The 22,153-nt window shown below is 39.9% G+C and overlaps 1 protein-coding gene across 3 annotated transcripts; it reads left to right on the forward strand.

Moving 5' to 3' along the window:
* Window positions 1–16: 16 nt before the first annotated feature.
* On the forward strand, window positions 17–21,763 carry PUS7 (pseudouridine synthase 7). 3 transcript variants are annotated; one of them, XM_038154312.1, is made up of 19 exons: window positions 17–79; window positions 1,150–1,401; window positions 2,744–2,803; window positions 3,442–3,820; window positions 5,712–5,796; window positions 5,926–6,027; window positions 6,686–6,830; window positions 8,778–8,795; window positions 11,082–11,193; window positions 12,476–12,553; window positions 14,186–14,314; window positions 14,541–14,666; window positions 14,960–15,021; window positions 15,375–15,535; window positions 16,397–16,523; window positions 17,250–17,351; window positions 19,082–19,211; window positions 20,265–20,356; window positions 21,032–21,763. In XM_038154312.1, the coding sequence occupies exons 4-19, from the start codon at window positions 3,471–3,473 to the stop codon at window positions 21,166–21,168; spliced, it is 1,956 nt and encodes a 651-aa protein (XP_038010240.1). In that variant the 5' UTR covers window positions 17–79; window positions 1,150–1,401; window positions 2,744–2,803; window positions 3,442–3,470; the 3' UTR covers window positions 21,169–21,763. The 3 variants fall into 3 exon arrangements, with proteins under 3 accessions (XP_038010240.1, XP_038010242.1, XP_038010241.1); XM_038154313.1 differs by lacking the exon at window positions 17–79 and adding an exon at window positions 90–992; XM_038154314.1 differs by lacking the exon at window positions 8,778–8,795.
* The last annotated feature ends 390 nt before the right edge of the window (window positions 21,764–22,153 follow it).

Genomic DNA, 22,153 nt, shown 5'->3' on the forward strand with positions numbered 1-22,153 from the left:
GCCGGGCTCGTTCCGTGCCGCCTCCGCCGCCCGCCCCGCCGCGCTGACGCCCGGGCCGTCCTCCCGTGCCGGCGTGCGGGTAAGTGGCTCCCCCTCGGCGGCTCCTGCCTAGCGGCGGGCGGAGCCGCAGCCTCCCCCGGCTGCCGCGCAGGGCTCCGCGGCGGGGCCGGCTCTCCGCTCCCCGCCGGGCGCGGGGCCGGGGGGGTTCCGCCTCGGGGCAGCTTCGCCCCCGCTGGCGCCGGGCTTCCCCCTGCCGCTGCCGCGTGTTGCCGGGACCCCCGCGGCAGAGCCCTTCCTCCTCCCTCGCCCCCGTGCCCCGCCTGCCCCGGCCCCAGCGCGTCCTCCCGCCCTGCCCCGGCAGCCTCGGCGCTGGCAGCGGCTCTTCCGGCCCGGCCCGGAGCGCTGCGGGGGGAGCTTGGCCCGGCCCGGCCCGGCCCGGCCCGCGGGCTCCGGGCGCCGCTGCCCTCCCCGCCTGCGCCCTCCGCGCTGCCCCCGCCGCAAGGCTGGGCCCTGGGGCGCTGATGCTGCACCATCGCCCTCTCCTCGGTCGCCTTTTAATCCCACGTGCCTCGTCTCATGAGGAAGCGGCTTCGCACCCTGCGCTGCCGAGCTCCGGCTCGGCTCCTCAGTGCCCTGCAGCCCCCGCCGTGCCTGCTCGGCTGGTACCGCGCCGGGAGTCACCGCTCGGCGTTTCTTATTGAGGACAGTCAAGTGTTTTATTTGTAGTAGTAAACTCAGTCTCTATTAGAACACTGAAATTGCTGCGAAAATGATGTTTATGCAGATTCCGGCTTTTATGGAAACACCTGTTAGGAAAAGGGCCGAGACAATTGAGCAGCTGTCAAAAAATAATGGGAGCCTCTCCGCAGCAGTCTGCACAAGTGAGGCAGTGTGTGCCCCGCTCGCTTCAACTTGCTCCTTCAGGCAATTATCCTGCAGAATTTATCCCCGACGGTGGCTGCCCTCGGGCACAGGATAGTACTCTGAAGTATGTGAGTCACTGTTCTGCTGTTAGAATAGTCTGTGTGTGACAACTTTGGGGTGTTTGTGCCCAACATCGAATTCTTCTAACAGTCTGTATAATTCAATAACTGGTATTACAGTTTTATTTAAGAAGCGTGAGATTTCTCTTTTTACTACCTTTGGCAGGTGTCTCAGAGGATTTCACTGTGCTGAATGCTGTTTTGTTCGCTATGTGAAGATACAAGCCATCTAAAAGCCTTTTCCACTTCAGTGCTTTATAACCCAGCCTCTATAAATTTTGGTACATGGGAAGACAATCTGGAAACAGCGGTGAATTGCTTCCCTTGGCTATGACTTTTATTTATTGTTCCTCTTGAAAGAAGGATTTTATTAACTTTTATTTGAAGACAGACTCAAATTGGTGCTTTCAGCTTGAAGGTACATTGTTTCGCTAATTGTTCTGCTTTCTTGCCTGTCTTAACACTCTTCACACCATACACACACTTAATTTTATAATTCTCTCCTTATTTCCCTTTTGTTCATTTATTTTTGTGGCATTCATTTTCAGTTCTTCACTTGAGCAAAACATTTCAGGTGTTTCTAAAACAGTTGTTCCTGCCCCTTTAGCCTAAGCTGGTGATTTCTTCACTGGGGTGTCCAGGCCATGAAGTCAGTCCTGGCTAGCAGCTAACTGGTAACAGTTACTTACCAACCCAGCAAATGCTGATTATCAAGTTAGTTGTGGGACTTCCTTTAAAAACATGCCCTTTAAAATTAGATTATGCTATTTAGTGGCTGGAGAAATAATACAGGGTGATGTATGTAGCTCTAAAATACTGTTCCCTGCCTAGATTAATTTCTCAGTAACGGCTAAATCATACTAATTTAGAAACTTGTTTGTTGTGGACAAAATTGACTTGATATGGGGAATTTAATTTATGACCAGTTAACTTTTAATTACCAGTTGGCTGGTGATACAAAAGACCGCTACTTAAACACAGATTTGGGGAAAATTGCTTTCTTCCCCCTTACTCCTTGGCCCCTCAGGTTATGCTCTGGCCCTTGGGCAAGGCAGTGGTAGTGCAGGAGGTTGGGGTTGGTACATGGAGATTGCTTTCTGCTCAATTCTTCTGCTCCCATGTGCGTCCTCTCCATGGGCCCCTCAAGGGTGTCCCTGCTCCAGTGTGGAGAGTTTCCTTCCAAGAGTGCATCTCCAGCTGTGTCCACAGCATTTGTCCCCTTCTCCGTGCCTCCCTGTCCCTTTTTGAGCACTCTGTCACATGTCTCCTCCTGTGCTTTCTTTTGCCTTCGGTGCCACTGGCAGCTTCTCCCTTTCTCTGATGAACTGGAGCGGGGGCACCGTGTGCTTGTTGGATGAGTTGGAGGATGGCAGGTAGTGGGTTTATGGAGCCAGCTGAACTGGCCATGGCCCACACAGGGCAGTTCATGGCCTCCTCCCGTGCAGCCCCTGCTACCAAAACCTGCACTTTATCCCCAGTACGCTCCTGTGCCAATTGGGTGATGCTGAGAGAAAGGTCCTGTCCATGCCTAATTATAGGAACCCCAGTTTCCTTTTATACACTTAGAAATAAAACCAAAGTTCTCTCCTGTATCTTGCTAATAGCAATAATGTGTTGTTTCACCAGGGTGGTTATACTTTGGCAGTTGTATTTATTAACATGTCTGTCTGAGTCCATATGTGATTGCATTCATATATGTTTTCATTATATTTTTTTTTCCATAAAACCTTCTCAAAGAGTTATTTTCCTCTTTTTTTCAGATCTGAAGGCAGTGGTTCTGCTGACACAAGGGTGGCAGCTCTGAGCCCTATTCCACCAGCGTGAGTAGTCATGTTCTTCTCAGAGATAATTTAATTTCTTTGTTGTTTTGTTTATCTCACTAATTCAGTGATTTTGGTATCTCATCCCTCTTATCTTTTGGGCTGAATTGATGCCACCTTGAATTGTGTAGCATTGTGTGTGTTGGAAGTACATAGAAAGCAAAGACCTGAGATTTCAGGTTTGTGGGAACTCAGCCGTTCTCTCTCAGTCTTTGGAAGATGGAATCTTGATAGAAAAGGGAGTAATTGAGGGTAGTCATGGTTAAGAGAAGGCTTGGGAACAAACAGTTTCTTAGGCGCTAACCTGCTGTTGACAGCAGAGCCTGTGTGTGCACAGGCCTGCAGGCAGCCATGGTAAGGGTGGGCAAGAGTGGTGATGGTGGTAAATGGTCAGTGGAGTACTGAATCCTGTCCTGCTGTAGTCCAGCTTGCATGCTGCCCTCATAATATCTTCCTTCTTTCTCCCTAAGTATATATTGTTTCTAGGTGTTCAAAATGTTTACATGATGTTTAATTTAAATGCATAAAGTTTATGGTTTTCCTGAAAAATTGCAGGGGGCAGAGTCCTTGGAGTGAAGTGCTATGTATTGATATTGCTCTTAGCAGACAGAAAATAAGCCTTCCTTCTTCTTTTCCAGGGCTTCCTATCCTACCCTGTGCCTTAAACATGGAAACTGTAGACATGAATAGTGTATCCTTGAAACGTCCTCGCTCTGAGGAAGATGTGGCCAATGCAGATGAAATTAAAAGGCAGAAGATCTTGGAGAAGTCTAAGGCAGGGAACGACTCTGGGCAGAGTATTGAGAATGTAACAGAGCAACCCGAGGACAGGAAAAGTGAAATGATCCCCAATGAGGAAAGTGAGGAGCAGGAAGAGGAGGAACTAGAGGATAGTGATGAAGATGGAGATGCAGAGAGCTTTGCAGACATGATGAAGCATGGACTGACAGAAAGCGATGTTGGCATAACTAAATTTGTAAGCTCTCACAAAGGGTTTTCTGGAATCTTAAAAGAGAGGTAACTCTTTGTCTTGTTTCATATGTTAATTCCTTGTGTAACACAGCTGTAGTTCTCCATTTTCCTTTTTGGACTTGCAGATTGCAGCTGGATTAAGTGAGGTTCATTACTTTTTTTACTGCTAAAGAATGGTTTAATTTAGGACTTTGCTGGATTGTGGATTGGTTTTTTTGTTGTTTGTTTGTTTAGGGATTTTCGGGGGTTTTTGGGGTGTGGTTGGTTTTTTGGGGTTTTTTTTTGTTTGTTTGTTTTTTAATTTATTTTCCTGTCAAATGGAGCTCCGAAGAAGGAAGCTGTGTATGAGTAGACCTTTGCTGTTTCCTTTGCTCTCTGGCAGCAGCAGAGACATAAAACCTTATGCAGTACACCCACCTTTTTTACCTCTCCTCAGTGCTGATATCAGATGCACTGAAAAATGGCATCAAAACCATCTTTCTTTGGTTCTTTGCTTTTCTCTGACTTCTTTTTGTTCTAATGTCTGTAAACAAGGATGGTTAGGCTTTAAATTATCATCTGCTCAGTAATGTCATTTACATAGAAGGGAGTTTCAAAATTCAGGATGTGGAATTTATTATGCATATACATTATATATTTAATAAGATGTTTGGTGCCTAGTAGCTTTTTTAAAATGAAACTTCTATGTTTTTAAAATTAAAGAATAGCTTTGAATAAAACAGAATGCAAATACAAAAGGTCACTGAAGTGAGAATCACTGTTCCTCTGACTTAGCAAAGCAGTTCAGTTTGCTTTGTTTACACGCTGAAAAGTCCCTGTGTTTAAATACTGGCTTCATACATAGATAATTTTACATAAAATGATATATACATATTATGTATGTGTTTAATCTTTATGTGCAGCATTAAGCAGCTAGTGTAATCCTTCTCTGGGAAACATAGTCTGTGCTGAACCTTCTTCTGGGAAATCTGCCAATTTTGGTTGGCCAAAGGTAGCCATGTGGTAGAAAATTCGTGGGTTTGTGGTTGGTTTTTTTTATTCTAGTTTTTACCACCTATTATTAATTCATTCTTGGCATTTTTATGGTACCATCACTAGCATGTCTCGACAGCTACAGATAATACAGGAGAGGACACCTAGCACTCCTCAGGAAGGAATACTACCAATATGGTGTATATCTGCACTGAGGGATGGCAAAAGGGGGCTTGGGTGAGGTACAGTGTAAAACTTCCCATGGTGAAGTTTTATTCATCTTTCAACATTGATAGAATAAGAATTATTCTCTTTTTTTTTTCCACTTTGCTAGCAAGTGCTGCTTAAAAATAATTTAGCAGTTGCAACACAAACCGACTGTGCTCTGTTATAGCTGGGCTGTTTTTATTATTAGACATGAGTGACTGAATTGAAAATGTCAAAGTAAAATTCTTTTTTGCTGTCATAAAGTATGCAGAGTAACTTTATTTGAATGATGTTCTGTACAACTGAATATATGAACAAAGCTGAATTTGTCCTGCCTTCTGTAGAGTGGCTAAAATGCACTTTATTTTGCAGGTTATTTGAAGTGACAGAGATAATGCAGTAGTTAATACATTGCACATTGTGGCAATGCAGTAGAGTCTTAATTGCCAGTAAGGACTGGGATTGAGGATAAGCATTACTGATCTCTTCAAACTAGTGAGAGAATGACTCGGAGGAACTGCAGCAGGTGTTTGGTGATCTGCAGAGAGGTCTGCTGCATTTTACTGTGTGTTCCTGTGCTATCCTTCTGGGGGGTGGGAATAGGTACAGCTTTCTCATGGTTGTTAAGTTTGTTTTACATTAATTATTTACACAAATTCAGAATTTTTCAGTGAATTCTGCTAACAGCTTTTTGAGAAAGGACTTTATGTGATGTAGGGTTTTTATTACAAATGTAATGCATGTTTCTTTCTATCAGATACTCAGACTTTGTTGTCCATGAAATAGGCAAAGATGGACGTGTGAGCCATTTAGATGACTTTTCTGTTCCAGTGGATGATGAGGTAAATTTCGAGGCAGATTTGGTAATGGCTATGCTTCTTAATGCTCCTTAAGCAAGAGCATTGAAAGACTGGAAGTTACTCCATGAGGGTTATTGGATGTTTGTTTTTTTCTCCCCAAATATGTATTAGGACCCATCAGAAGAAACATTTACAGTTTTGTCAGACGAAGACAAGCAGCGTTTAGAGGAGCTCCAGCTTTTTAAGAATAAGGAAACTAGTGTTGCCATAGAGGTAAAATTAATAAATGATAAGAAGTTTGGGATGGGGGCAGAGAGAGGCTGGGGGAGGGAGTAGAAGGTACACACTTTCTAATGCGTGTAAGGTATAAGAGCAATTTGAACTTGATGTGACAGATAACACCAAACTGTGTCCAGTTTAGGGTTTAATTCTCTGAAATCTTACAGATGTACTCAAATTCATGCGTGTGTGAGTTGTTACTTTGATTTTGATAAGACTGTACACAGGAACTTAAGTATAGGTTTTAATTCCTGTGGTGTTAAAATTACCTTGCAGTATTTTGGTTTCCTGTCTAGTATTGTTTTAACGAATAAGGAGGTTTACATAAACCATCTATCCCGATGGAACACTACTTTCAAGGTCAGTGTTTAGTGATTTAATGGAAAAGAAGATAAATATGGTCTTCTGTAACAAGAAAGATAAGAAAATTACATTAAAACTTTGCTATTTTTAAGCATTCAAATATTCCACATATTGAAAGAATAACTGTTGAGCTAAATGTGGGACAGGTAGATGAGTAGGATTATACCTGGTAGTTTCAAATAAGCATTCACACACTAAATAATCTTATCTAGCTATTTTTTTTCCTTTAAGGCACCCTCCCCTTTTGTATTAATTGATTTGGTTTCTGCTTATATGTGTATTAACACAGGTAATTGAAGACACCAAAGAAAAAAGAACCATCATCCATCAAGCTGTGAAGTCCTTGTTTCCAGGACTAGAGACTAAAACAGAAGATAGAGATGGAAAGAAATACATTATTGCTTATCATGCTGCTGGGAAAAAAGCATTGGCAAGTGAGTTTCAGTATCACAGCAGATGGGTGAAGTAAATGCTAAAATTATCCCCAAAGTAAGAATTGTTAGTGAGTACTTCAAGTGAGTGTGCTTCCTAATGTCTTGCTTCGTTTTTTCCTTGTTTCAGCTGATACTGTGCATCTAAAATGATTAGGACCACAAGAAATGCTTTAAATAGAAATTTCTACTTGTTTTTCTTTCCAAATAATTCATCCAGTACAACCATATTAGAAGAGAGAACATTATCTTCTATTTCAGTGGGAATAGGCAAAACGGAGGCTTTATTTTCAGTATTTTTTGTATTTAACGTTCATGATCTTAACTGTGTGTTTGTGTGTTGTGGATGTAAGAGGTTGTAGTTGGAAAATGTACATTAGATTGATAGATGATGTAATCTTGATGGTCTTGAATATTGATGACAAAATTCTCAGTGACTTGAGTAGAGACAAACATCTTTTTGTTTTCTCAGAGTTATAGTTTCATATGAACATAGTTTACCATGATCATTACTTCTGCTTCCAAGGCTAATTATATTTGCAGAAAATGATCTTTATTCATTATAGAACACAGTTAATCTTTCAAAATAGTCAAAGTCATGAAAGATTTTCAAAATGAAGTGTTATCCACTTTAATCTAGCAAAATACCGTTTTGGATACTGGGAATAAATTAACATGTTTTACATCTTTTAATGTTACTGAAAATTTGTTGTTACTGTAAGTTTAGAGGATTCTCTACCCGCAGAATGGTGCACATTTAACTAAAGACACTAAGACTTGGTTTAAATTGTTTGCATTCCCCTGTTATTTCAACCTACTACAAATGATGGTATGTAAACCTAACCCATTAATTTTAAAGACAAAGGAGATGGAAGAAAGATAAAGAAATAGAGTCATTTAAAATGGGAAATAAAGTAATTTCCCCTTTAATTTACTTGTTTGTTTAAGCCTTGTTATAAGCAAATATGGGAATGCTGTATTTTTATTGGTCCAATTATAATGTGTTTGTGTCTTATTTAGTCATGTTTAGAAAATGTGTATGTTTGCATGCTTTATGCATGGAGTATGTATACTTACCAGCACAGAATTCTCCTCAGCCAGTTTTGTTCTGCTCATTTGTAATGGTTTTTCCTCCACCTTTTCCTTCTGCTGCTTCTGTTCTTTAACCACTGTTACACTCAAGTGGATGTTGTTAAGCTGATTTAAGGGATAATATATAAAAGAATTTAAGTATTCGAATTATGCTGAAAAGAATTTAGTGGTGTATCACTAGGATTAAAACATTATGTGGAGCACCATCTTGTGATGCAGAGAAGCATCATTTATTTAAACTTGGATTCCCCAGCTGTGATGCTGCAGGCACCTGTGCATTTGTTGGTGGAGATGACAGTTTCTGTGAGTGTGTGCAAATGCTTATGGCTGTAAGATTGAAGTTCTTTTTAGTCAGGATTATATTTATCTTTCTTCTTATATAGCCACAAACATGTCTCAGCCATGAATGGGCTCCCCAGGCAAGCAACATTTCAGAAGTGTAGAATATTGGATTATTAGCTGAGATAGCTGATTACTTTGTTAATAACATAAAACATTACCAAATGTGCTTCCTAAAATTTAAAATCAGAAGCTGCTTTGTTTCTATAGTCAGTTTATCCTCCAAATACTTAAAATACTGTCTTACTAAATTGTCAGTCAACTGTTGTTTCATCATTGTCCACAAATTAAGTTTGTTGCATCTCCAATTGAAGCTTTCCATATGTTCACTGTTTGCCTCTGCACGATTCCATTCCATAACTGTCTAAATTGCTGTCTCCACCACCTAGCTGTTGGATGCTCCCTGAAGCATAAACAATCCCATAACCATAAACCTGCATGTTCACCTCTAAAAACCCTTTGACAGTCTAAAAATTAAATGCTACTCTTTTGTACTCTTTATGCTCTGCATTGGGACAGAGGTCAGAACTGCAACAGGTAAGAGATGTTGACATTTCATAATAACAGAAATGAAATGCCAACCATTATGACCTCCTAAATAGCAACAGGACTGGCCAAACTTGTAACAATTTCTTAAAAATCCCTACACATAAGTATTACTTATAATGCCCTGAAATAGCCAAGAATTAGGCTTATTCTGCCTCTTTTTTGTAGTGCAGTATAGGCAGTATTCATTTGGTGCAGAGAAAGTCTACTAGTACTAGTAATAGGTGATACGAATTATCAATTTTTTCAGTACATGTTGACAACTATAGTAAATTTTCAATGGATTTCAGTTGGCCAAGCCTTTGCCCTTCAGCCCCTATTTCAGACACTATCTGTCTTTATACAACTTTAAAAGAATTTATCACACACTCTGCTATTAAAAAAGAGCTTCCAAGCCTTGAGTTTCAGCAAAAGGCTTGGAAAAAGGGCTTGGAAATACAATTTTATTGTCAAAAATGTAACATGACTCTGAAACACAGCTCTGAAACACAGATAAGGACTGCAAATTGTCCCACTGCTCCATCTACCCGGTTGAATGCTTTGCACTGGGCGAGGAAGGGTTGAGTATCAGGACTGTGGCTGCAGCCTCCTTTGGATAGGGTCATGGCTGTGATGCCCGAAGCATGAGGAGCCCATTGGTCTGTGTAGCACCTACAGAGTCCTTTTAGTGTAATCACATTAGAGCTCACTTCTTAACCTGTGTTGAAATGACCATGTGCAAGATGTATTAGTTAAATATAAAGAATGGCTCCAGCTGGAGAGGGTTCCCCTTTGTGAATTGAGCTCTGTCTTACTCTCTTCTCTTCTAATTGCTGAGATCTTAGTGGAGAACCTTGCTCTTCCAGCTGAATGCAGTGTTTCATTGACTGAGTTTGAGTAGTGCTGGCTCAGAAAGGGAGACCAGCAGGAGCACGAGGTCTTCAGTTCAGGTCCAATGAAACTCTGTGGGAGGGGGACTGTGCTTAGAAACTGATGGTGCAAGGCAAGTGATGCAAGAATTCTCGGTGACTAAAACGTGTACATACAGTGTTTTATACTGTAGCATGCAAAATTGTCTTTGCAGAAGTGTGTGCATGAATGGCAGCTTCTCAAAAACAAGCAAGAATTAAACATACTTACTATCTGTGTGGGATATCTGGACTTTGTAAAACCAGTGTGAAAAAAGAGCAGTATTTCCCAAGAACTTCCTTCCTGCATTGGTGTTTGAATATTGAAATAAGGCTGGCTTTTTCAGTTAGCTTTTCCGGTTATGAAAAATGCTTATGCGTTTTTTTTACAAAACCAGGTATGTCCGCTTAGTGGCTCAAGAGATAAGGGACTTCTTATTTAAAACAAAACAAATTGTTAGTTTCTTTCTTAAATAACAAGGAACTGATAGACCTCAGAATTGAAGGAACTTCACAGTTGGTTGCTAAACCTCTGTAGAATCAGTCTCTCTTCCCATTAATGCCATTGACAGTGGGTTATTGGAAACTAAAAGTTTTATCTCAGGTGGTTTTTATGTGCTAAAAAAAGCTTAACAAATCATTGACAGTTTCCTTCCTTCTACAGAAAATGTCAAATAGAATTGTAAATCAGTTGTTAATCTGTGGGATCTGAAGTCATTTCAACCTCTAGCCTTCTCTAAGCATGGCACCATACCTGCCATGGTTGTATGTTCATGTCTCTCTTGTACCAAGTTTCTTGCACCCGTTGGATTTTAAAAAAGAACGATCTTAAGGCAATTTTTTGAGCTTGGTTTCTTAGGGTTTTGTAGTGATACGATTCATTCTTTTGTATGGCACACAGAAAAAATACTACAGAAATAAAGAATATGTCTGTACTATAAATAATAATGGTAGTCTTCCCACAAACTGGGCTCCAGTGGTTCTCAACTATTAATTATAGAAGGAGCTAGAAGAAATGTGGTGTAGCTTCTATTGCTGAAAGTCAGTATAATGATAATGGTTTTGAGAAATTTAATCAGGTGATACAGCAATTAAATGACTAGGCTACATTTTCAGATCATTTTATGATAAAGGAACTGTCACAATTTCGTTCAGGATTTTCTAGGTGACAGAACTGATTAAAGAGAAGTTTACAGTCCAGTGGAAGGGGCGTTCTTTTCAATGTGCTTTACAGCTTTTGCTGTCAGTAATTAATTCTTTCCTTTTCATTTTTTAAAGCAGATGGAAATTAGCAGAAATTGAATCTTACATATTTAAAATAAATGTAGCTGCAATGGCAAAAATATTAAATTTTTTAAAAAGTGACACTTTAACCTTTTTGCTTTTAAAGATCCAAGAAAGCACTCTTGGCCAAAATCTAGGGGAAGCTACTGCCATTTTGTACTGTACAAGGAGAACAAGGACACTATGGATGCCATCAATGTCCTGTCCAAATTTTTAAGGTAAGGCTGTTGTTTCTGCCATCCTGGCTGGCATGCAGCCCTCTACCTCCATGTTTCTTGTTGCTGTAAACATTATGCTTCATAATTATGGAAGAGCAACACAAGTGATTGCTATTCTCTAATTTGTAGACAGCTTAACATGAAAAGTTACTTTAAAATATTAAATTTTAAATATCGAAGTTTTGTGAGGAGGTGAGAATGGAACAAAATGAGCCTAAGAAATTTTAAAGACTACTCTACTGCTTCAGTGGAAAAAGTCCACAATTTACATTGGCTGATCTGAGAAAGGCTTGGCAGCTGAAAGCCTCAATGTACGTAACGTGAATTAAAAGCCATTTTTTCCCCAGTGTGTGAATATATGCAAGTATGTTATGAACCTGTCAGATATTGTTGTGATAATATGCTGATCAGTTCCTAAACAGTTACAGTTGATAAACTGTTGCTCCATGTATTAATTTCTCCATGGCAACACTGGCTTAGTTCCTTTCACCCCATCAAGTGCAGAAACAAAAAGATTTGCCAAAGCGTGACATGAGCACAGTGAATTGCAGAGGAAGATCAGTTTTAAAATTGGGTCAGTTTGGTGATCTACTCATAGGGAAACTTCCCCACTTTTTCTTTCGTCCTTCTTGTCCAAAAAAAAAATTTGTAATCTAGACCTTAACCAGTGAACTACTTAGTATTGGCATTGAGAACAGGATGGCAAGAGCATAGTTAGGTGGAAGACTGTATATAGTGGCAATCCTGCTACCCCCTGGAGCCCTTAACTGGAATAACTGGAAATACGCCATCTAACACTGGCTCTAAAGTACAAAGTGAAAAGGAAAGGAAACTTTCCTCTCAGGGAGAGGAGTGGATTAAATTTTAAATTAACTTCTCATCCTCTCTCATAATGTGCAGGCATGGTATTCAAACAGGCAGGTTTGAAGTTTAAGGAAAAAGGGGACTTTTTTTTTGTGAATTTGATGGTGGCTGTTCATTTGTTTATTGAGTTAATGTATATAAAGAAGTACTTCAAAGTTCATATTTTGCAAGCACTGTTGTGTTAAAAGTGAATTGTCTACATATAATTAAAACAGAAGTTTTCTTGTGTGTTATGTACTCATGGGTGAGATTAGAAAATATAACACACATGTCAAATTGTAACCCAGTTCTGAGGAATGTAGGTATATTTTTCTATTTTTAATTTATAAGATTAATAATTCTAGGCAATTATGCTTAAAATTATGTTTGATCTCTTACTATTTTAATATACATAATATCTGTTACTGTTGCTTTTAAGAGTGAAGCCAAACATATTTTCCTACATGGGAACTAAAGATAAAAGGGCTATAACAGTTCAAGAGATCGCTGTTCTCAGGTGAGTAGAAGTACAGTCTGGAGTATTTGCACTTCTGCTGTGGTAACTTGGATAAATACCTAAAAGACTCAGTGACACAAATGTCAGGTACAGGTCCTGACCTTGTAAAGCACAGGTGTTAATGAAGATGCGCTAATCCTTTTGTGTTCTGTGATTACTGCTGGTATTTTCAGTCACTGGTGCTCTGAGTCATGGGCTGCTTACGTGTACTTGGCTGAGGCAGTGGGACAGATTGCCTGCCTGCTCTTAGGCTGCTTGGATCTCATGCAACAGCAGAAAAACAGAATGACATGGTGAAAATAATGTCCCACTTCCTTCCTGGCTTTTGTTTCCCCCTTTCTACAGCTAGAATCCTTTTTTCTTTCTCACTGTACTCTCTGAACAGTGCTGGAGAAGGCTAACACTGCCCTTGCTCATCTGTGAGTAGCCAGAAGGGGCAAAAAAATGGTGAGGAGTTTTTCCTGCCTTAACCTACTTCCTTAAGTCACTTTCTAAGAGAAAATAAAATCTACTTTGTCATAGTCTAAGATAATTATATGGTTTCTGGGCACTTTAAGTTAGTGTTAGGTCCATAACTGAGAATGACAGATGTCTCCCAGTCATGTATTGCAATATCATTTTAGCTGGCTGGAATATCCCACCTGCACTACTTTTTACAACTTTCTGAAAACCACACTCCTTGAGTGAGGAATTCACATCTTGAAAGCCAGAGGTTTGATCAAATCCTTGTTAAAAGGAGGGCATCCACTACAGAACTGTTTGTATATTTCCTCCCAATGTTCTGTATTTGTGTGCATTAACACATGTAAAAGGAAAGTTGTCAATTGTGAGAAGCCCCAGATTCACGTTGATGCAAGGCAGCTTTGCAAGGTGGTAACAGTTAACCACTTGTGTGGTGTAGCCATCTCAGGTGCTGTTCCATTTACTTTTTAACATTATCACGTTCAGTGTTGTGTCCGAGAGCTCCAGAGTGCTCTAATTGTTGGGTGGAGTCTGCTCCATGGTGCCACAGCCCCTGACTCTCCTGCACAGGAGAGGGGACATCGCCAGTTGCCAGCCTGCTCTAAGCTGAGTATGCTGGCCATGCTGGTTCATAAGCTTCACTATCCTGGTTAAAATTGAGCAGAAATGTCCAAGAACAGCTTGGTGATGCAAAGAACAGGGTATGCTTCCAAAAATACTAGCAACAAAAATGGCAGGCATCAGTGACACGTTGGATTCCATGTTCCTTCATCTGCACTAGGCATACGCAGTAGCTAATTTTATTTAACTCTGTATTTATGACTGTGCTGACTGGGTGTATGTATTCATGAAGTAGTTACTCAAATAATGCAGAGTTCACCTTGTGGGGTACAGTATACATCAATGCTGCAATATACTTTTTCTGGAATACATGTTTTAATATAGATGTGAAAAGACGGTGCTAACTGTCTGTCACAGTATACATTTTCTTTTGTATGAGTACCCTTAAGAATTTTATATTATCTTCCTTTCATTAAAGTATTTTGAAAAAAGCAACAATAGAAAATTGGGGAAACTGGACTCGCTGTTTTTCATTTTGTAATGGCAGCATTTCTGTATTTATCTGCTTTTCTAAGCATAGGTTGGTCACTGTTGTCTGTTTCTTTTTAGAATCACTGCACAAAGACTTGCTCATTTGAATAAATGTTTGATGAACTTCAAATTAGGAAATTTCAGTTACAAGAACCATCCACTGAAACTGGGAGAACTGCAAGGGAACCATTTCACTGTTGTTCTCAGGTAGTATGTTAGTAGGTATTTAGATGGTTCTGTTAAAGGGTTTTTTTTCTTTAAATAGATAAGCGATATCAGTGCAACTTGTTCTACAAAAAATAAGTCCTGTTGGCAGGAGACTGTGTTGAATTTGATGCACGCTATATAAATATTGATGTTGAGTTTTAATATAAAGGGCATCTCAAAATAGCATAAACCCTTAATCTGTCTATAATTTTTTTTCCAATGCTAGAAACATAACAGGAACTGATGAGCAGATAGAGCAAGCAATGCATTCACTCAGGGAAATTGGATTCATTAATTACTATGGAATGCAAAGATTTGGAACCACAGCTGTTCCTACTTATCAAATTGGCAGGTATGAGTTGCTTTCATCCTCCCCCCCTTTTTTTTTTTAATTTTACTCTTATCACCATGTAACTTAACATATTTTTGGGAACATTTTTCTAACATATTGCCTGTACCAGTTTTAAATTTAGATTCAAGAAAGATCTTGTTTCTGAACTTGCTTCAGCAGTTATCTTGCATAATAGCACTACTTTTAATATTGCATAAGTCTAAACACTAATACATATTTTTTTGGTAAGTTGGATAAATCCCTTTAAAATAGATTTAGTCCATTCCTAATACACATTCCTGTTTGAATCCTAGAGCTATTCTACAGAACAACTGGAATGAAGTAATGGATTTGATATTAAAACCACGACCAGGAGGTGAGAACTGAAAAATGATGCTTCATGTGTTTCTGCCTCTTCTCCAGTCAGCATATGTTTAGGAAAAGCTTGAGCCAGTTTAGCAGTGGAGAAGCAATCTTCAGACTCTCCCTTTCTGCCTCACTTTCCTTGCTGTGCACTTTCTTGCAGTGGGGCTAAAAAGGGACCTAAATACTTAACAGTGTCTGTTCAAGCTCCATGTGAAGCCTACCGGCCTCAAGTGTTCTGTGATTCTGTTAATTTCTAATTACCATTAGAGAAACTTTAATTTTTCGGCTGCTTTAATGAAAGGTGAGGTGAATGCTTTTTTTGGTGTATAGTTAAAATGTTTTTGTTTTACATCCTTGTTCTAGCTGAAAAGGGATACTTAGTCAAATGCAGAGAAGAATGGGCAAAGACTAAAGATCCAGCAGCAGCCCTCAAGAAACTACCTGTAAAAAGGTGCGTGGAAGGACAGCTTCTACGTGGACTCTTAAAGTATGGAATGAAGAACATAATCTCTGCATTTGGCATAGTGAGTGTAAAAGTTGGGCAGTATTTACTTGAATAAACATTCTTTTGATGGTATCAGGATGAATTTAAAATAGAGTCATTGATGCTTGATGAGTTAAAGTTAAGTTTAAAAATCTTTACATTTATCCTGCATTTTTGCTGGAAGTACTGCTGTGCAGTAACTGAAGACATCTCTAATTAATGTATGCAAAATGAGATTTCCAATTTATACAACAGTCTCTCTGGTATGTGGGAAGCAATACAGTTATACTTAGTAGCTATGTATAATACAGATCTGAGATTTGTGCAACTGTTCAGTTTCAGTGTTTTCCTGTTGCTTTAAAAGTATAAATCAAACTGATGGTGAGCTAATGAATCAGCCTGATATGGAGGTGATGGATCCACTTGTCATTTTCAAGTGCTGTAATCAAGATCAAGTCTTTGGAGAAAATACCTCATCACTAGCAAACTACTGGGCCCATTGTAGGATGGGGGGATAATTTCTTGTTTATAAAGAAGATAATTAGAATAACACAGTGCTTTCACAGCTGCAGAGTTTACTTAAGATATCAGGAGGTTGAATATAAATTCAGTGTTGTATAATAGACCTGTATGTTTGACCTGTAGAGTTTAAAGTGTTGGGATTTTTTTGTAAATTTAAGCACAGGGTTTTTTGTGCAGATTTCAAATGTGTAAAAGCATTATTTCTTCACATATCCTTTTCTCAAACAAAGAACAAAAATCAAATATGTATACCAAGAACTTGTGTATGTCTTTTTGCTGGATAAGGTAACATTTCAAATATGCACCTTTTTGGTTATGATTGTCAGAAAAACCAAAAAATACATTTATCTAGTGTTTAATTTTTTTTCTTTACTTCCAGATACCAAGAAATAATCGTTTAATGTATATTCATAGCTACCAGAGTTATGTGTGGAATAATATGGTGAGCAAGAGAATAGAAGAATATGGCCTTAGAGCTGTACCAGGAGATCTCATACTTAAAGGAGGTAAAACCAGACAAAACCAGTGATGCTGTATAATTCAGATTCCTAGGAAAACAAGGCATGTAGTTTTGTTGTGTCAGTGTTTGTCTGATACCGCTTACGTAGTTTCTTTTCTCTCACCAGTTTTGGCCCAGTGATAGCTGAATCCACTGGCCTGTTTTAGACAAATTGTGCAAGGAATTGGAAGTTAGATATTACACTTCCATGAGCTGTTTGTTAGCCTGTTTTTTAAAAAAACTGGATAGGGAAGAGAGACTATGGAGGACTGATTATTCTCAAGAATGACCTCAAACCTAGTTGAGCTGTGAAGGACTGTGGAAGGACACTGTGAAGTTTTAACCATATAAGTTTTTGATTGCATTAGTATCTTGTAAAGCAGAAGCTCCACTCAGTTAAAACTTTCTTTGCTTATATTTGCTCTGGCATTTCCTACGTTCTCCTTTATGTATTCCTGGTGCATGGAAGGGGGCTGTTCCTCTAGCAGTCCCTACTTCATGTAGCTTTAAGTCACTGCAATCCAGGCTGTGATTCTGCCAGTAACTGTGACAGCCTTGGAGGCTGTTGCTTCTTTTCTTAGAAATGTTGTCTGTTAAGTGGAGATAAAACATGGTAGTTACCTTTCTCAGGGTAAGCTTATTTCAGTCAAAGGCTTTATTTTAAATTTAGCTGAAGTTAACTGTCACAGGCATCATCTATACTGGTAACTTCATTTTTCTGTCCTGCCTGTAGCCACAGCTGTTCACATTGAAGAAGGAGATGTTGATAACTACACTATCCACGATGTAGTGATGCCATTGCCTGGATTTGATGTTATTTATCCAAAGCATAAAAGTAAGTCTGACTGTTAACTTAAGTACTTACTCTGAAAACATAGGTCTTCTTTAAGATTGTTCTTAAAAGGAAGACTGGATCTACTCAACCTTGGTGACTTTTAAAGCAATACATCACTTCAGATCTCTAAAACATTAATGTCAGCCTTTTGTTGCTGCCAGGGTGCTCTGCTCAGTCTCCTTCCCACTGGGAATCCCAGATGACTACAGAGCAGAGTTTCTCATTAACCTGTACCACTGCAAGGATTTAATCAGGTACAGGATTTTGTCCTTGATGACTTTCATGAGGTTCCTCTTGGCCCATTCCTCTAGTGTGCCTCAGTCCCTCTGAATGGCAGTCCTCTCCCTGCATGTACTGAATGCCACCCCAGCTTGGTTTAGCCCACAGATTGGTTGGGCTGAATTCCAGCTCTTCTCCACTATTTCACAGGACACATCTCAGTTCCTTGAGAAACTCTGCTTCCAGGTAGAGCTGCAACCAGTAGTGACTATACTTTGAGATGCTGAGCCAGGCAGCTGTTACCCACTTACCAGTCCATCCACTGTAATGTTCTACCCTGGGACACACAGATGCTGTGGGAATACATTGACAGCCTTGCTAAAGGCAAGGCAGGCAACAGTTCCTGCTCTCCCCTCATCCATAGGTGTAGTAATTTCATCATAGAAGACAGTAATGTTGGTGGGTTTTTTGCTTTTTCTTTTTCTCCCCCTTATTAAAACCACAGTCATTGTGTGCCCAAAGAGGATTAACTCCATTATTTTTCCCAGGGACCAGAGCCTGACTGGTCTGTAATTCCCTAATTATCTTTCCTGCTCTTTCTGAAGTTGGGTGCAGCACTTGGTTTTCCACAGTTGTCTGGGACATCCCTAGAACTGCACAGTCTCTGAGATGATAGAGAAAAACTTCACCATGATGTGAGCCAGCTCTCTCAGCCTGTATCTTCTCCCACTACTGGTAGTCCCTCTTTCTTAACCTTGCCTCTAAGAAGAGAGGCCTGGGGCACTTTGCTGGTCAAGGCTGAGGCAAAGAGGCACTGAGACCATTATGTCTGTCACTAGACCAGCTGCCCTGATTGGCAGCAGGCCATTGCTTTCCTTGTAGTCTTTCAGTCCTTATGTTGCAGCTGAACTCTTCCCGGTCTTGATGTCATGTGGTGCTCTCAACTGTAGCTGAGCTTTGGCTTTCCCAACACCATTTCTGTGTGCCTGGACAATGCTGGTGTAGTTCCTCTTTGTAGCTGGCCCTAAGTTTCATCTGTTCTTTGTGTTCTTATAGAGGAGGTTAGTCATGAGCTCCCTGCACGTTTTCCTCAATACTGGATTGAACTGTTCTTGTACTGTCAAATTGTCAGCTGATTTCTCTCTGCTGCTTTTTAATGAGCGAGTAATGGGTAGTCTGGCCCTTCATTTTTTTCCATATACCTGAGGTTAGTCCTGTGAAGTCTAGAAAATTGGAATGCATATATCAGATGGCATTTAAATGTCAATAAAGTATTTTGTAAATTTTGTTTTCAGCTGAAATTTGATGCATTATTTGTTACTGCCTCTACTAATCAGGGTGTAGAAGTAAACAGGTAATAAGATTTGCAGTAGTTTTAAACTTCTGTGTAGCATTTATCCCATATATGCTGAAAACTACTAGATGTAAGGGAAGGGAACAATCCATGAAAATGGGCTGTTTAAAGTTGCCACACTACATTCTCTTCTATTAAATATTTTCCTCTCTTGCAGTTGGTGAGGCCTACAAGGAGATGCTGGTAGCTGACAACCTTGATATCAACAACATGAGGCATAAAATCAGAGATTACTCACTTTCTGGAGCATACAGAAAAATTATCATTCGGCCTCAGAATGTCAATTGGTGAGTGGGAGCATAAAGGAAATTACACTTGAATTGACAGCATAGAGTTTATTTAAGTACAAAACAACATGAGACTGATCCATGGGACATGCACACAGACTGAGACAGATAGAAAGGAATCTCTGCACTTCTCTCATGTTTTTAATGCAGCTGAAGTGGAACTATACCCTTATTTCTTCCTTGGTTCTCCTGTGGTGGAGGAGTATCAAGACATCTTATCTAGCTGTTCACTCATTGCAAGGGCTTGCCTGAACACTCCATAGGTAATTACTTATGTTGAGACAATGATAGATAATACTCAAAACAGGGTTTTTTCTTGTAGTCTTGCTGTGAGAAAGTTGGTCCCCAATTACCTGTCAATCAGAAAAATTTGTATCACTTAACCCTACTAAATCACTGTTGTTAGAGATACAACCTAGTTTTCATATGACAGCTGAATAAAGACCATTTAAACAGGGAACTGTACAAATGTGCAGAAAGACTTGAACACTGATGCATAGAATTAAATATAGAGGGTTTAGGATGGAGCACAAAAATACAAATATATATATATATACTTGAAACATCAGCACTAATTAATATTAAGCTTGTGCACTTCCCAGTTAGCTTTTCAGCCTCATGGTTACATATGGGATTTCTGTTAAATGATCAGCAGAAACTGTGGAATGAGTTGAAGCCCTCTCAGAGTTTGGATGACTATTGAGAGGCTTCACTCCTGCTAGGTACTCTTAGAGTTGACACCATTCTTCCCTTAATTTCATGAACTATGCTTCTTGTATACTTGGAAATTCTGACAGCACACAAGGGCAAACAGATGAGTTATGCAAAGAAACTTCTCACTAAATTACAATTGTTTTTTTAATACTCTTCATAAAGCCAAGGCAAGTCTTCTACTTAAAGCTCTACCCATTATTTTGCCTAATTCAATTTCAGTTGTAAATACCAAATTGCAATAATAATAATAATGATAAAAATAGTGGTATAATAATACATATTTATATAAAATGTGTTAAATAATTTCAAAGAATAATAAATTTTATTTATATTATAAAGGGAAGTTGTTGCATATGATGATCCTAAAATCCCATTATTTACTACGGATCTGGATAAACTGGAAGGAAAACCATTACCAGTTCTCCCTACAGGTAAGTTGATTTTTCTACTGGTTTGCTGAATGGAAGTTTGATCTGGCTGTTGCTTCCAACTGCTACATATTCAAAGCTCCTTTAAGGAAGAGCTTTCATTTAACTTTTGACTGTTAAGCAGTGTAACAACGACCTCTAAGGCCGGGCAGCCAAATAAGGACCCTAATTTCTCAAGGGTGCAAGCCATTCCTCCAGCATCTATATTGACTGTTACATTTTCTTACAGGCATCTGTAAAATCAAGTAAATGCCTAGCAGTAAATGTCTGCAACTAACAAAAGTGGAATAAAGTCACAAATTGTCTGTATACTGAGCTTGTATTGGTGCTGAACACAGATGACTGAAATACTTAACTCTGGTCACAAGGTGTTTTGACACTGCTTTCCAGAAAAGTGAAGACAGGCTAGGAATTGAGTCTGAAAGAATGAATGTTTGCTTTTAGAAGAAGAAAACTCTGAAACCACCACTTTGTCCTGAGAGAAAATGTTAAATTGTTTCATTAAATTTTTCACTGTTGATTATGAATAGGAGTGCGAGGGTGCTGATTGTTTTGCTTTATGGGCTGGGGAAGTTGGTTGTGGAAGCTGTTAGTTCAGTTTAGATGGCATCCAGAATAAGCATTATATATACCCTTAACCACTTGTTCTTGCTTTTTGTCTCTTACACCTGCTGATAGATGGCAAATTCAGGGCATTAAAGATGGAGTTCTCCCTTCCCCCATCCACTTATGCTACCATGGCGATTCGAGAAGTTTTGAAAATGGACACAAGCATAAAAAACCAGACACAACTGAATACTACCTGGTTGCGCTGAATGAACTGCAGAATGACTTAATTTTAACAAAGTGTTTTCTTATTTACATGTTCTGTACAAATCTTTAAAGAGTCACAGTAAGAGATTTGTATTTTTTTAAGTTTTTTTAGTGCTAGCATTTAACTTCAGTAGTCCTTTGCAAGATGGTGACTGTAATATAATACAGATTTTAGTGACTGGTGCTTTTTACTGAATGAGTAAGTTACTTGAGCTGTAACATGGGTGCGTCTTTAGAATTGTGCTTATAATGGCATGGGACCTGGAAGAATGTTTAGCTTGCCTTCTTTGGGCAAGCACTGAATGTTTTCACGAGTTCAGCCACCCTTGAACTCTTTTCAAATACAATGAACTACATGAGGAAAGATGAATTACAACAAAATTAAGATACTGATGAACATATGTATGGCTGCAGTCTTGCTGGTAGCATTTGCACTGATGCGGTAGCAGATTCTGTTAGCAAGGCTTTTGTGTGCTGTAAAGCTGTACAGCTCTTTAAATATTTCCACTTTTCATTAAGAAAATACTCGTATTTTCCAGCTACTAAATACCTGTACCAAAGAACAGGTACTTAGAATAAACTAACCTGAAACTCTGAGCGTGTAGCAGTTAAGTGCTTCCTTTGCGCCTCTCCCTTGCCCATTGTTGGCGGGGAATGAGCCGGCCTTCGTGTTGGGGAAGAAAATATGCTGTGGAGCTGTTCTAAAGCGACCTGGCCTTTTCAGCCAAGTGTAAAGCCTGTCTTGCTGCTCCTGTCGCCGGCCACGGCGGCTGCGTGCGGAGGGGGCGGGGAGGCCGTGAGGTGCAAGGCCGTATCCCGCGGAGCGCGGCAGCCCCGAGCGGCTCTGGCCGGGCCGTGTCCCTGGGAGCGCGGAGCGGGGCAGCCCCGAGCGGCTCTGGCCGGGCCGTGTCCCTGGGAGCGCGGAGCGGGGCAGCGCCGAGCGGCTCTGGCCGGGCCGTGTCCCTGGGAGCGCGGAGCGGGGCAGCG

This window comes from Motacilla alba, chromosome 1A (assembly GCF_015832195.1).
Source record: "Motacilla alba alba isolate MOTALB_02 chromosome 1A, Motacilla_alba_V1.0_pri, whole genome shotgun sequence".
Classification (NCBI taxonomy): Eukaryota; Metazoa; Chordata; class Aves; order Passeriformes; family Motacillidae; genus Motacilla; species Motacilla alba.

Bases quoted from the DNA above. Each gene is read 5' to 3' on its own strand.
- PUS7 (XM_038154312.1), top strand. From the start codon at position 3,471: ATGGAAACTGTAGACATGAATAGTGTATCCTTGAAACGTCCTCGCTCT. The intron at 5,797-5,925 runs GTAAATTTCGAG...AATATGTATTAG, and splicing joins CTGTTCCAGTGGATGATGAG to GACCCATCAGAAGAAACATT. The intron at 14,315-14,540 runs GTAGTATGTTAG...TTCCAATGCTAG, and splicing joins CATTTCACTGTTGTTCTCAG to AAACATAACAGGAACTGATG.